The sequence below is a fragment of the Lepidochelys olivacea genome (genome assembly GCF_965140295.1).
Source record: "Lepidochelys olivacea isolate rLepOli2 genome assembly, chromosome: 1".
NCBI classification, from domain to species: Eukaryota; Metazoa; Chordata; order Testudines; family Cheloniidae; genus Lepidochelys; species Lepidochelys olivacea.
This window is the reverse complement of record NC_140411.1, coordinates 82,593,420-82,607,663: the sequence shown is the minus strand read 5'-3', so window position 1 is coordinate 82,607,663 and position 14,244 is coordinate 82,593,420. Positions and strand designations below refer to the sequence as shown.

At 42.2% G+C, this 14,244-nt stretch overlaps 1 protein-coding gene across 1 annotated transcript in view; it reads left to right on the top strand.

Annotated features, from left to right (window-relative positions):
- MYCBP2 (MYC binding protein 2) overlaps nucleotides 1–14,244 on the top strand; it is a 412,169-nt gene that overhangs the window by 169,210 nt on the left and 228,715 nt on the right. The window contains exons 28-29 of the mRNA XM_084646996.1: nucleotides 10,057–10,191; nucleotides 10,277–10,360. Coding sequence (XP_084503122.1) covers nucleotides 10,057–10,191; nucleotides 10,277–10,360 — 219 coding nt within the window. The remainder of the gene's footprint in view (nucleotides 1–10,056; nucleotides 10,192–10,276; nucleotides 10,361–14,244) is intronic.

Genomic DNA, 14,244 nt, shown 5'->3' with positions numbered 1-14,244 from the left:
TCCCTTTGAACAGAAATTGTACTTAGATACTGAAAAGGGGTGTAACCAGGAGGGCATATAATTTGCAAATAGAAAGTGATCCACAAAAAACTGCTTTGACTGCCTTAATTATTGTCCATGTGAATGAAAAACAACTTTTCTTAAAGTTCATTTACAGCTGCTTTGGCCTTTCATGAACTTTCTGAATATAGGCAAGATTCTTTGCTAAAGCTTGTCATTGGGTTATTGAAATATGTAATGGATTTAAAACAATCTACTTCCCATTTTTTTAAAAAACAAAACAGTCACTGGGTAGTAATAGTATCAAATCAAGATAATGAGATTGTCTAAAAGATAATTAATCTTACATTATATTCTTCAAATAAGAGGGGAGTTACTAATTCCTAAATACTTTCCAAATGTAGTGACTGTCCTACTATGAACAGTTATCCTGCCAATATTTTTCACTTAACCGTCCTGCCCGTTGTGAAGTTTTTTTCCTGTAAATGTAATGTGAAAAGGTTCCTAGGCTTTTCTCTGGGGTCTGTTGAAGCTATTAGAAAGCACACCCAGTTTTCTGTTTCATTTAATATTGATTCAGTAGGTTTTGCTTTTTTCATGGGTAATCGCGTTTAAATAACTGGCTGACTACCTTTCTCACAGTTTAATACAGTTACCTAGAACTTGAATGTCATTCCAAGTCAGTTAGAGTAGCTAGCTTTCTAACCTATGTCCGTTAATTAGATTTGCTAAACTTCCACGTGGTCTTTGCACACTTTTACCAAGACATTGTTGGTTTGATTAATCCTTCAGACAAGAAACCAAATTTGGCTCAACAGAGTTACAGAATCTTTTTCTGTGTTAGAGTTGCTCAAACTGTCCTGTCTTCTAAAATTTTATTTCTGGGGGTGTGTCTCTCGCTCTCTCGGCATTTTTCAGAGGTATCCTATTTCTCTATATATTTGAAAAATCCAAATCATACAGTTCAAATAATAGTCATCCTGTTTGTTTCTTACTGTCTTTTGCAAACTGTTAAATTTTAATTTTCATAATATCTTAGTTTTTTTAGATTTGTGACAGGGCATGCATTATGATTAGTATTTTAAGAGTTGGTGTATAAATTCTCATTTGTAAATATTTTTTAGAGAAGCACGTTCTTGCTTACCACTCACCTGTTCCACCCTCTCAACAGACTTGAGGTTTTTCTAAACGTTATTCAACAAATTGGCTACTTTGGGAGTATTTTCACTTCCCATTTGAAAGGAATGTGTGACATCATGAATATTTCATGGAGGCAATATTAGTTGCTCCTTGTTGAGTGCAGCTGCTTAAATGTACATATATGGGAGTTCCTCCAAGGCTTGTTAATCCATTCAAGATGTATATTTTCAAAGAAAATCTATTGCAAGTAACTCCCCCTTCTTTATAGTTTAGGAACTTTCCTTAAAGATTTAGAATAATAATAAAAAAAGAAACTCCTACAGCCCTACGCTGTTTAATTCAGATTTAGCTCTCCAGGCAAAATTTTCTATCACACTTAACATAAGTGTTAGTTCACACAATACTGTCTCCCCTACTACTCTGAGTCCTAGGTCCCCAGTTTCCGGTTAGATACACTCATGCAACTGATGAGTTGATTGAGGTCCAGGTTCTTTTTCAAGTGCTGGTCCCTATGTGTATTACAGCTGTGGGTTTGCATGCGCATCATGGTTCCAAGTCTGGAAATTCTAACAAGCTGTGTCCCTTGGCCCACACATACACAGTAGTTCTTCTTGTGCTCCAGACCAAGGGCATAAGAGGAGTGGGGGACTGATGCCTCTCCAGTTTCTTCTTACGCTGCATGGCCTGAGTCAGAATCCCTATGTTCACAGATTTGTCTATAATGTGTTAAATAGATGTTGTAAATAGTTGTACTGAGTCTTGTTAGCTTTTATGGTATAGTTCTTTCCCCATACCGGGGACTATGCCCAGAGTCCTGAGAACATAACAGCCATACTGGGTTAGACCAATGGTCCATCTAGCCCAGTATCCTGTCTTCCGACAGTGGCCAATGCCAGGTGCATAAGAGGGAATAAGAGCAGGTAGTCATCATCTGATCCATTCCTTGTCTCTCATTCCCAGATTCTGACAAACAGAGGCTAGGGACACCATCTCTGCCCGTCCTGGCTAATAGCCATTGATGAACCTATCCTCCCTCCATGAATTTATCTAGTTCTTTTTTGAACCCTGTTATGGTCTTGCCTTCACAACATACTCTGGCAAAAAGTCCCACAGATTGACCGTGTGTTGTGTGAAAAAAATACTTTTTTGTTTGTTTTAAACCTTCTGTCAATTTCGTTTGGTAACCCCTAGTTTTTGTGTTATGAGAAGGAGTAAATAACACTTTCTTATTTACTTTCTCCATACCAGTCGTGATTTTGTAGACCTCTATCATATCCCCCCTCAGTTATCTCTTCGCCAAGCTGAAAAGTCTGTCTTATTAATCTCTCCTCATATGGAAGCTCCATACCCCTAATCAGTTAAGCAGTGCCGCTCCAAGAACAAGCTTGGGAGTGGAGGCTGCTACTGCTGCTAAGCCCAAGGACTCCTGATTTAGGGCTTCCTTGGAGAGTAGGCTTTACTCTCATGATCACAAGGACAGATCCCTGTTCAAGTCTGTTCATAAAAGATAACATCCCTTCTTGATCCCATCCAGGTTGGGTAAGCCTTTGCTCATGGATCTTAAGAGCTTGGGACCTCTGAAAACCCTCAGGCATTGACATCCACTGGCTCTAAGGATATGTCTATAAAGAAAAGCAAAGAAAAACCTGTGGCTGGCCCATGCCAGCTAACTCTGGCTATGGGGCGGTTTCATTGCTATGTAGACTTCCGGGCTCAGGCTGGAGCCCAGGTTCTGGGACCCTCCCACCTCACAGGGTCCTAGAGCCCAGGCTCCATCCAGAGCCTGGAAGTCTACACAGCAGTAAAACAGCCTGAGCCCCACGAGCCCGAATTGGCTGGCAAGATGTCTGGTTGCTGTGTAGACATACCCATATCAGTCCAGGACCTGACTCCTGTGTAGTACCAGGCCCTTCCTTTGAAGAACCACCCAACTGTGAACTCTTAGGATGCATTGAAACCATTGGTCCCATTCATCAGAATGCCCCAAACACCAAGACATATGGACATTTATACTTCACCGGAGGATATCTTCCTTCCTTACTCTCAGTCCCCTCTCTTCTTGGCCCATCCTGCCTAGGGCCATTTCACACCAGAGGATGAAACTGATGACACAGGAGTCATCTCTTCTCCAGCCCTTGGGCAGATGTCTGCCCTCTGGTACTGGCTGCCCCTCTAATAGGGAGAGAGCAATTTCAAGACTGGGACAAATCATATGTTCCAGCTAATCGCAGTCCTGACACAATCAAGGAATTATAGACTCCCTTCTTGCAATTATGCTTTCCCCATGGTCCTCCTGAGACGATTAACTCCTCCTTTAGCCTACTGGCCCCCATGGGACCTGTGTGGCAGATGCCCTGGATCCATCTTTGAGTCACGCCATAGCTCACCTGCTTAGCATCTGTCAGAGTACGAGGTGGAAGATGTTGATCCAAGTCTGCAGATACTGACTGGAATCTGATCCTCAATGAAGGTGATGAAGATGAATCTGACCTGGATGAAGCAGTTACTCTATCCTCACTATCTCCACCACTCCTCCATAGACAGTACTAGGAGCTGCTGCAGAGGATAGCCAGTGAACCTGAGATCCCATGAGAGGAGGTTCAGGACCTCCAACTCCAACTTTGCAGCCTATGTGTGCCCTGTTACTGAGGCCATCCTGGAGCCCGCCTTGATGGTATAAGCAGGTATAGAATCATAGAATATCAGGGTTGGAAGGGAGCTCAGGAGGTCATCTAGTTCAACCCCCTGCTTAAAGCAGGACCAATCCCCAACTAAATCATCCCAACCAGGGCTTTGTAAAGCTTGACCTTAATAACTTCCAAGGAAGGAGATTCCACCACCTCCCTAGGTAATGCATTCCAGTATTTCACCACCCTCCTAGTGAAAAAGTTTTTCCTAATATCCAACCTAAACCTCCCCCACTGTAACTTGAGACCATTACTCCTTGTTCTGTCATCAGCTACCACTGAGAACAGTCTAGATCCCTCCTCTTTGGAACCCCCTTTCAGGTAGTTGAAAGCAGCTATCAAATCCCCCCTCATTCTTCTCTTCCGCAGACTAAACAATCCCAGTTCCCTCAGCCTCTCCTCATAAGTCATGTGTTCCAGTCCCCTAATCATTTTTGTTGCCCTCCACTGGACTCTTTCCAATTTTTCCACATCCTTCTTGTAGTGTGGGGCCCAAAACTGGACACAGTACTCCAGATGAGGCCTCACCAATGTCGAATAGAGGGGAATGATCACGTCCCTTGATCTGCTGGCAATGCCCCTACTTATACATTCCAAAATGCCATTGGCCTTCTTGGCAACAAGGGCACACTGTTGACTCATATCCAGCTTCTTGTCCACTGTAACCCCTAGGTCTTTTTCTGCAGAACTGTTGCCTAGCCGCTCAGTCCCTTGTCTGTAGCAGTGCATGAGATTCTTCATGAAGAGACCAAGGTCACAACATCAGAAGACCACCCCAGCTGACAAGGGCTCAAAGAGGTTGGACCTTTTGGAAGAGAGGGTTTTTTTCCCCCCTCTGCAAGCCCCCAATTCTGTATTGCTACCTTTCAGGCCTCATTAGCGAAATACGATTTTAACAGTTACTCCAGGCTGGTGGACTTTAAGGACACGATTCCCCTGAGGGTAGAGTTCAGTTTCAATCCTTCATCAAGGAAGCCAAGTCAGTGGAAAAAATATCCTTACAAGCTACTCTGTATGCAGCGGATACATCATCTAGAAGTATAGCCACTGGCATAGTTATGAAGCATAAGTCTTGGCTTCACTTTTCAGGGTTCCCCACAGAGCTCCAGAACACTGTATGGTGACCTACCTTTTGACGAGTCAGATTTATTTAACAAGAAGATGGATGAGGCCTTACATTCATTGAAAGACTCTACTCCCTGGGAATTTGTACTCTGACTCTGAAGTGAAAAAAACACAGGCAGGTGTATGAACTAGGCTGCCTCCTCCACAAACATTCTGTCTTCAGTGTCCAGTTGAGCCTCCTCATAAATGACAGAGAAGTCAGAGGCCTCAATTTTCAGTTCCCTCTGCTGCCATGACGTTACCCATTCCTAGCCACCTGCCCAGGACTCTTTTTGATGCTTCTGTTGAGAAGTGCCAGCCATTACTGATTACTTCCCCACTTATCTTTGGGGGCCATCTCTCACTTTTTTCCCCACAGTTGGGACTCTATCACCACAGACAGTTGGGTTTTAGAAATTATCTATCAAGGTTATGCCATTAAATTTCTCTCCTGCCCTTCCCCACAAACTTCCTTCCCGGCCCCTCTTCGGGGACGACTTTCATGAAGAGATTCTTCAACAAGAGGCAGACTCTCTTCCAACAAAGGGCAATAGAGGGAGTGCCATCTCAGAATCATGGGGAGAGGCTTTTATTCCCCTTGTTTCTTAATCCCCCCCCCCCCAAAAAGACACAGGATGGAGACCCATTTGGGACCTTCATAAATGCAACATCTTTATTCAAAAGTTGAAATTCAGGATTGTTACACTAATATCAGTAATCCTACAGGAGGGAATATGGTTTGTGGCTCTCAATATGAAGGACACCTGTTTTCATGTAGATAGTCATCTGTCCCCCAGAAAGTTCTTTTGGTTCATGATAGGTCAGGAACACCTCCAGTTGAAAGCTCTTCTTTTTGGATTGGCAAAAGCACTAAAGTTTTCTCTGTGGTGGCAGCCCAGATCAGATGTCAAAGTTACACAGTTTTCTTCTAATTGGACAACTGGGTCCTAGTAGGTTGTTCCGGCCATGGGGACAGATCAGTGAATTTGTTCCCACTCCATCTTCTAGCAGCCATGGGTGTCTGTGTGAACAAATAGAAGTCCATTTTAACCTCCAGAGCCACGCTGGATTCCCTTTCAGCAAGAGCTTTCCTCCCCACAGAAAGATTTCAGTTTTAATGAGGAATCTAATAGCACGGATTATCCGTCAAAGACTATGGTCAGTGTGCCTTTCTCTCGAGTCACATGATCTCACGTACTTGAGACACCATTCGCCAGGCTTCATCTACAATGCCTACAGGCCTGGCTTCTATCTATCTCACCAGACAAGGACCACATGAGCACCAGAGTGACTGTTGTTCCCACCAGGGTCATTGCCTCTCTTACTTGGTAATCGAACCCGGATCAATTGAGAATAGGCATCCTCTTCAGCACTCCCACACGCAGTGCTACCATACATATCCCTCCAAGGTTGGAGGGCTCACCTGAATAACTACACTGTACAAGGTACCTGACTCCACAGAAGGCCAGACAGTGCATCAACTTGCTGGAACTGAGAACAGTCTGTGTGGCACGTAGGGTTCTTCTCCTTTTCATTCATTCTCTCCATGTCCAAGTAATGTCAGAACAAGGCTTTTTATATTAACAAGCGAGGTAGAGCAAGATTCCTTTGTAGTTAGATGAGGCCCTGAAACATAAACCCTTGTATCAGAGGCCCGGTATGAGGCCTAAGGCCTGAACTAAAGTAATGGTCAAGACTTTGCCAGCTTCTGTGAACAGGGCCTGCCTTTTGCTCAGAACTTAACTTTGCTTTATATTAGCCTCATCTAACTACACCCTTCACCTCTGCATAGAAGCACTCAGGCTTTGGAATTGGTGCATCAGAAACCACATCACTACCTAAGCCATGTACCTTCCAGGTATTCAAAATTCTGCAGCAGACAACCTGAGCAGACACATTTCTGCAGACCACGAGTGGGAAATACACAGCTCTGTCCTGAGCGAGATATTCAGTCAGTGGGGAGCACCTCAGTGCGATTTCTTCACACCCAAAACAAAGAAGAAACTGCTTCTCTATTGTTCCAGAGCAGCTATGAGCCATGATACTCAGGGCAATGTTTTCCTGCTGTAATAGACAACAGACCAGTTCAGATATGCATTTCTGCCCACTCCCCTGCTACCATAGGTCTTGAGAGAAGTCCTTCAAGACAAGGTCAGAGTCATTCTCCTAGAACCCAACCAGCCCAGGCCATTTTCATTCCCAGACCTTCTGGGAATGTCAATCAGTCCTCGTATCAGGATCCGTCCTTTCCCAGATATCCTTACTCAGGAAGCCATCAAAATCCGACATCCCAATCGAGATCCAATTCACTTCATGGTTTGGTGTTTGAATGGACATCAGATCTAGAATACTCTTGCTCGACAGCTGTCCAAGCCATTCTTAATAAAAAAAAAATAGGAAAGATTCAACCAGTAGTTGCTATGGAGCTAAACTGAAATGTTTCTCTACCTGGGCACAGTCTTCCTCAGAGTTTGCTGGTATCCCAGTTGTGTTAGATTATTTCAGTGGTTACAGGTACACTAACACATGTATGCCTGTGACAGTGGACCAGCTCAGTCAGTGGCGGGACTGTCCACTGCCCCCAGACCAGATGAAGGGTTAAAGCAAGGTATCCGAACATTTATAGACTGAAACAATCTGGGATAAGCAATTTACGTATCATCTTACTTGTTTGTTACCTCCCCTTGTACTTTTCTCTTGATGTTTCAGATAAAATATCCCTATTCATCACTTTTGTCAAACTATTTTATCGTGTGCTTGGTTAGTGTGTTCTTGTGCTGGCCTGCTGGAATGTGTTTACATATTCAGTGTGTTTTAGCAATGCTAACAATACTGGTGCCGAGTTCGTGTACTGGACACTGGCTTGCAGGCAAGCACCTGCTTTTGACAGGGCCTGACGGTTGCTCATAGCATAACTTATGCTGACTTAGGTTCAGGCCTCAGGCCTTGCACCAGGCCCATGCTTCAGGCTCTCTTTCTACTACACATACTAGTTCAGGCCTCTGCTGCCAGTGCTGCAGTGGGAACAGCAGTACTTCCAACATCTTTGTTGACAACATCCTTTGTTGACACCCACCTCCAGTCTGATGGGTTGCATACACAGAGGGACCTGCACTTGAAGAAATTGAGGTTGCTTACCTTACAGTAACTAGTCGAGACGTGTCGTCCCTACTAGTATTCCACTACCCATATTCCTTTCCCTCTGCTTTGGATCCTATTGGATTTGTGGTAAGAAGAGGAACTGGAGAGGCATCGACCCACACTGCCTCTTCAGCTCTCAGGCTCGAGCACTAGGAGAACGACTGTGCGTGCGAGGGCGGAAGTACATTGCTTGTTAGAATTTCCGGACGTGGGTGCATGGCACTCATGCATACCCATGTATAATATATAGATAGGGACCATACCTCTTGAAGATGTGCATACGTCACACCTGTTTCTCATTCACATCAGACAGCTACACTAACCTGCCATTCATTCATTACTTCATACCCTCATGACTAATTCACATGTACTCTGGCTCATCCCCATTCATTTTTCAACCTGCTGTCTTTAGTCAATCTCTGCTCAATCACCAGTTTGTGAACTGATTCCAAAATATTCCCAACTCCGTCATAACTTCATTCACTCACTATTAACCCCATCATCAGATTTATCAGTTCGGTTTTCCTTCTCTTTCCCCTCACCCAATTCATCAGTTCTCTTCACAGTTCCACTAAACTGTTCCCATACAGTCATGTCTCTTTAAAGTTGTGTAGCTGTCTCAACTCTTTGCACATTGTTGGGCCACCGCATAGTACGTGGTTGCTCCTTTGTGTCTTTTCCCAGTCAGGTCTCAGTTCTTCCTTTCATAGTAAGTGTTTCACCTCTGCTTCATTTGCAACATTGCATCCATCCCCTAGATTGTGGAGGGACTGGGGGTTCTGTCCCTCTCCTTTATCTGTGGAGGGGCCAGGTAAGGAGCCAGATATCTTCTGTTCTCTCTGTGCCTGGAGAGTGGACTTGCAGAACTGGGTGAGTGCAGTTGGCAGCTTTAGAGCAGTACCACTGCCAAGCTTCACATTGCCAAAATACTCTGGATCTGGCCTCAGGTAACCAGGAGATGAAGAACAACCATGTCTTGGTCCAGGAGAGTGGGACGCCTGGAGGAACTGCTAATCATCATTCCTTAGTCAGTATATGCATAAGGTAGGAGGATTCAAAGGATTATACAGGTGTCATTGCAGGAGTTCTTCACTCACTCACATGCTGAACTGAGGTAGAGTGAAAAAAGGTCCTCTTACAGGCCCAAATTTGTATCAGCTTCTCTCTTGCCACCTGTCACAGCAGCAGGGCTACATTCAGTTCACATTTCTGAGGTTATTTTCTAAGGTTGAAAGATGACTTTAAAAAAGTTATTGGTGAAATCCTAGTCCTACTGAAGTTCACTGTATTCACTATTAATCCCATTATCAGAATCAATGTGAAATCATTTCAGGGAAACAGGTCTTCCTTTACAAAGAATTTCAGGATTTTACTTTGTACATATTTTCTGTGTATTCTCTATTTGTGTATCTTGACACCCTTCCATGTATTTCCTTTCATATGAGTATATTTATATTAATGTATTCCTTAGAATTTATATTAACATATTCCTTAGAATTTGTGTGATATCCTGAAATTCTTTATTAAAAGTCCTGTTTCCCTGAAATGCTGTAAAGCTGTAGTAAAAATTTGCATTGACCAGGTTATTTACTATGCATTACTGCAAATGTTAATATTCTGTGTTTTGTTAAACTAACTGCATTCATTAGCCTAACCAGCATTCTAAATCTGTAGTTGATCTGTAGTCTGCTATGTTTTAAGAACAATTTCAGGTTTAGTTTAGTGGATCACTGGATGTCCTGGCTTTCTGAAAAAAAACAAACGAAACAAAACCACAATCCACACACTGCCAGCACAGTGCAAAGTAGTGTAAAGTTGAGAGTGGAAATAGGTAGATATTTCATATTGTCATCATCCTTCTGGTTCATTTGCGTTTAGGATATTTACTGTGGATTGTCTTTTTTCAAGCTAGTTGATGAATTTCATACAATTTAATTTGCAAGTTAATTCAGACTTTTTTTTCTTTAAACTTTGCTTCTCTCAGAGAAAAATACGCAATGATGTTTGATGAACCAGTTCTCTTGCAAGCTGGCTGGTGGTATGTAGCCTGGGCACGAGTGTCAGGCCCTAGCAGTGATTGTGGATCTCACGGGCAGGCCTCTATTACGACAGATGATGGGTAATTTATTTTTGTGTGTCTCATATATTTGTATGAAATAGAGTATCTAATATTACTTGAATGAAAGTTGTTTTTTTTCTTTCAGCGTTGTTTTCCAGTTTAAGAGTTCCAAGAAATCAAATAATGGTACAGATGTTAATGCAGGACAGATCCCTCAGTTACTATACAGGTAATATTTTCATCCATTTTTGGGTCAGGTTATGGAATCATTCTTTTTTTTGTTTGTTTTTTTGAATGGAAGTACTGTAAAGATAAGCTTACCGTGCATGATAGGGCTGTTTTACTGGGTTAGGAAACTGTTGTTTGAAAACTTGTGGGAAAATTAAGTTATAGCTAAAAAGATATAAAGAAGGGTATGTGTCATACCAAAAGTTATTTCCATCTGGTTTTAAAAGGTTGTTGTGGTGTGTTAGTATTGAGATTTTGAATTAAAAGGTTTGCAATATTTCATCCTTAGTTTAGCTGCTAGTTTTGTGAATACTGGTGTTTTATCCCAAAAATAGTTCATTTTTGTGACAGATTGAAGGTCCTGAATGATTTGGCCAGCTCACTGCTTTAGGCTGTTTCTCAAAAACTACCATACAGAATTTCATACTGCAGTGCTTCTTAGACAAAATAGTCAAATGGTGCTTATACAGGCCTTGACTATGTATTTTTGTATTGTATTATCACCATTATCATTGTTATCATTGTATTGTATTATCACCATTTTGTTCTGTGGTTCACAGCTTCAGCTGTAAGTATTTTAGGTCCCAATCATAAAACTTTGCATTTGATTCTGAGAGTCTTGGATTTCTTGGCACACGTTCGAAGGCCAGTAGCTGACGAGTTGTTAGTAAAGCCCACTCTCAAAAACAGTAAACCACTCTGGATTTTTTTTCAGTGTCTTTCAGACTGGTTCCTCTAAGTGCTACCACTAAACAAACAGTAAATATGCATGACAGAAAATATTGCTTAATTGGGAGTTTTATCGAATGTTGCTTTGCACTTTGCGCATACAACGTTAGCTAAGATCAGAGTGTTACTTGGGGATTTCCTTGGTGTGAGTGAATTGACACCTTAAAGTGTGGTAGGGATAAAAATGAAATATGGGCTACAAAATCTTGCTGAGGGCATGTCTACATGTACAGCAGTGCAACTGCACTGATGCAGCTGCACTGCTGCAGTGCATCTAGAGAAGACTCTCTATGCTGATGGGAGAGAGGTCTCCCATTGGCATAATAAAACCACTTCCGCGAATGGCAGAAGCTGTGTCGGCAGGAGAAGCTCTCCTGCCATCATAGCGCTGTGCACACTATCACTTATGTTGGTATAACTTGTGTTTCCTGTGAGGAGGTTTGTTCACATCCCTGAACGACATAAGTCATACTGTAGAAGTACCCTTAGGGTTCTTGTGGCTGTGTGAATCTTGCCTACTGTTTTACTTTGATTCCAATCTCTCTCTCATTCTCTGAAAGGTCAAATGAATGTGACCGATTCAGTTTACATATATGTTCAGATAGTTCATTTAAGACTAGCAACTAGTGAAAAGTTGGCAATTCACAAAGATATCACTGAAGTAAAGACAGTTTTTTTAAAATTAGTCTCATCAGCGATGCACTGCACTGTCCTCTGCAAAAGAGAATTTTCCATTTGTTTAACTTTCTTAGGATGTAATATATTCCCTGAGGTCAGCTGCCACTCTAGATTCACAGTGGTGGGAAGGGCAGTCAACCTGTAAAAAGATATTGAGGCAGCTCTGAATAATTTTGTTTCTTTGATATTCTCTTAAGTGTTGCCTGTGTTATATTTTCTTCTCTTCCTAATTGCATAATTTTGGGCTTTCTCTTTTGAGGCCCAGCCCTTCACGTAGCCTTGGAGGTTTCCAAGACCCCTTTCTCAAACTCAAGGGACCTCAGATCTCCCTTCCCTCTTGTTGTGAGTCTCCTCAGAGTCCTCAGTCTACTCCTCTGCGTATTTTCTTACTCCAATACTATCTCTTTGAAATGCTACATGAAATGCTCCATTAAGTGAACTTGCTAGTCAGGAAAGCTTTTGTTAACCTGTTGTTTTCCCATTTATCTCCTCTTTCAGAAAGCCTTGCATCTCTTTCCCAGCTTTTTTCCATTTCATTCCATTCATTCAATAAACTTACTCCTCCCGCACCCCCCCCCCCCGCACCCCCAATTCAGATACTCTCTTCTGAGGCTAAAAGTCGAAGGCTAAGCCTCAGACACATTGATCTACCTTTTAAAAAAAAAAAAAAAAGTCTCGGAAGCCTAAAACAACAGCAACAAAATATCAAGGCTGAAAGCCAAGACTGGAGAAGCTTGCTCTCTGTCCTTACAGGAAAGAGAACTTTCCAGCGTAGTTTCAAGAGAGACCTTTTCAGATTCAGGTGGTTACCTGTAGGCTATTTCAACGGAGTAGAATTGACAGTTGTATTTCCAATGTCAATTAATTCTATATTTTGCTTTACAGTACAGAAATAAAAAAGCACCTATCCCGGTGCTTAGGCACTTTTAAAGCAACTTTTTAAAGTACAGTAATATGGATGAGGGGCACACCACTGATTGGGTTGACATATGTACCCTCTCTGCACACATGCATATCATTTGTAAACTTACTATGTTTTCAATGAGGGTGAGATGTGATGTGGAAATGTCAAGTGGTGCTTTTACCATAGAAATGGACATAAACAACTGTCAAGGTTCCTCCCCCACTCTGAACTCTAGGGTACAGATGTGGGGACCTGCATGAAAAACCTCCTAAGCTTATCTTTACCAGCTTAGGTCAAAACTTCCCCAAGGTACAAAATATTCCACCCTTTGTCCTTGGATTGGCCGCTACCACCACCAAACTAATACTGGTTCCTGGGGAAGAGCTGTTTGGACGCGTCTTTCCCCCCAAAATACTTCCCAAAACCTTGCACCCCACTTCCTGGACAAGGTTTGGTAAAAAGCCTCACCAATTTGCCTAGGTGACTACAGACCCAGACCCTTGGATCTTAAGAACAATGAACAATCCTCCCAACACTTGCACCCCCCCTTTCCTGGGAAATGTTGGATAAAAAGCCTCACCAATTTGCATAGGTGACCACAGACCCAAACCCTTGGATCTGAGAACAATGAAAAAGCATTCAGTTTTCTTACAAGAAGACTTTTAATAAAAATAGAAATAAAGAAATCCCCCCTGTAAAATCAGGATGGTAGATACCTTACAGGGTAATTAGATTCAAAAACATAGAGAACCCCTCTAGGCAAAACCTTAAGTTACAAAAAAGATACACAGACAGAAATAGTTATTCTATTCAGCACAGTTCTTTTCTCAGCCATTTAAAGAAATCATAATCTAACACATACCTAGCTAGATTACTTATTAAAAGTTCTAAGACTCCATTCCTGGTCTATCCCCGGCAAAGACAGAATATAGACAGACCCACAGACCCTTTGTTTCTCTCCCTCCTCCCAGCTTTTGAAAGTATCTTGTCTCATTGGTCATTTTGGTCAGGTGCCAGCAAGATTACCTTTAGCTTCTTAACCCTTTACAGGTAAGAGGAGCTTTCCCCTGGCCAGGAGGGATTTCAAAGGGGTTTACCCTACAACAGCATAGCATGTTAAAATATTTGCATTCGTTTCCGTTAGTTTAATGACTCATTATTTCAAGACATAAAATTGGATTTCTTTGTGACCTCAAAGCATCATAACAAACTAAAGAGTAAACTAAAATCTAATAATGAATTTGTACAGGTATCATTGAAATGAAGGTGACATTTCTAGTCAATATCATTATCATCTTGTTCATCATTTTTATGTATTCTGTTGCGAGTGCATGGGTTACCACAGTCTTCATTGTCTTAACATGTACACAGTTCTGTGCAGGGAGGATTGTTGTGACTACAGGCACACTTGATTGTCCTTAAGGGTCCAGGTACAAAGGGGATCTTGAAGCTAAGGTATCATTGGGCCCTTGAAGAATACAGGAAGTAGTTCATCATCCACATTTTTCCATCCATATTGCAAGGATGATCCAATATCTGGTTTACCTATGTGCAAAGACATCCAAATCTTTGTT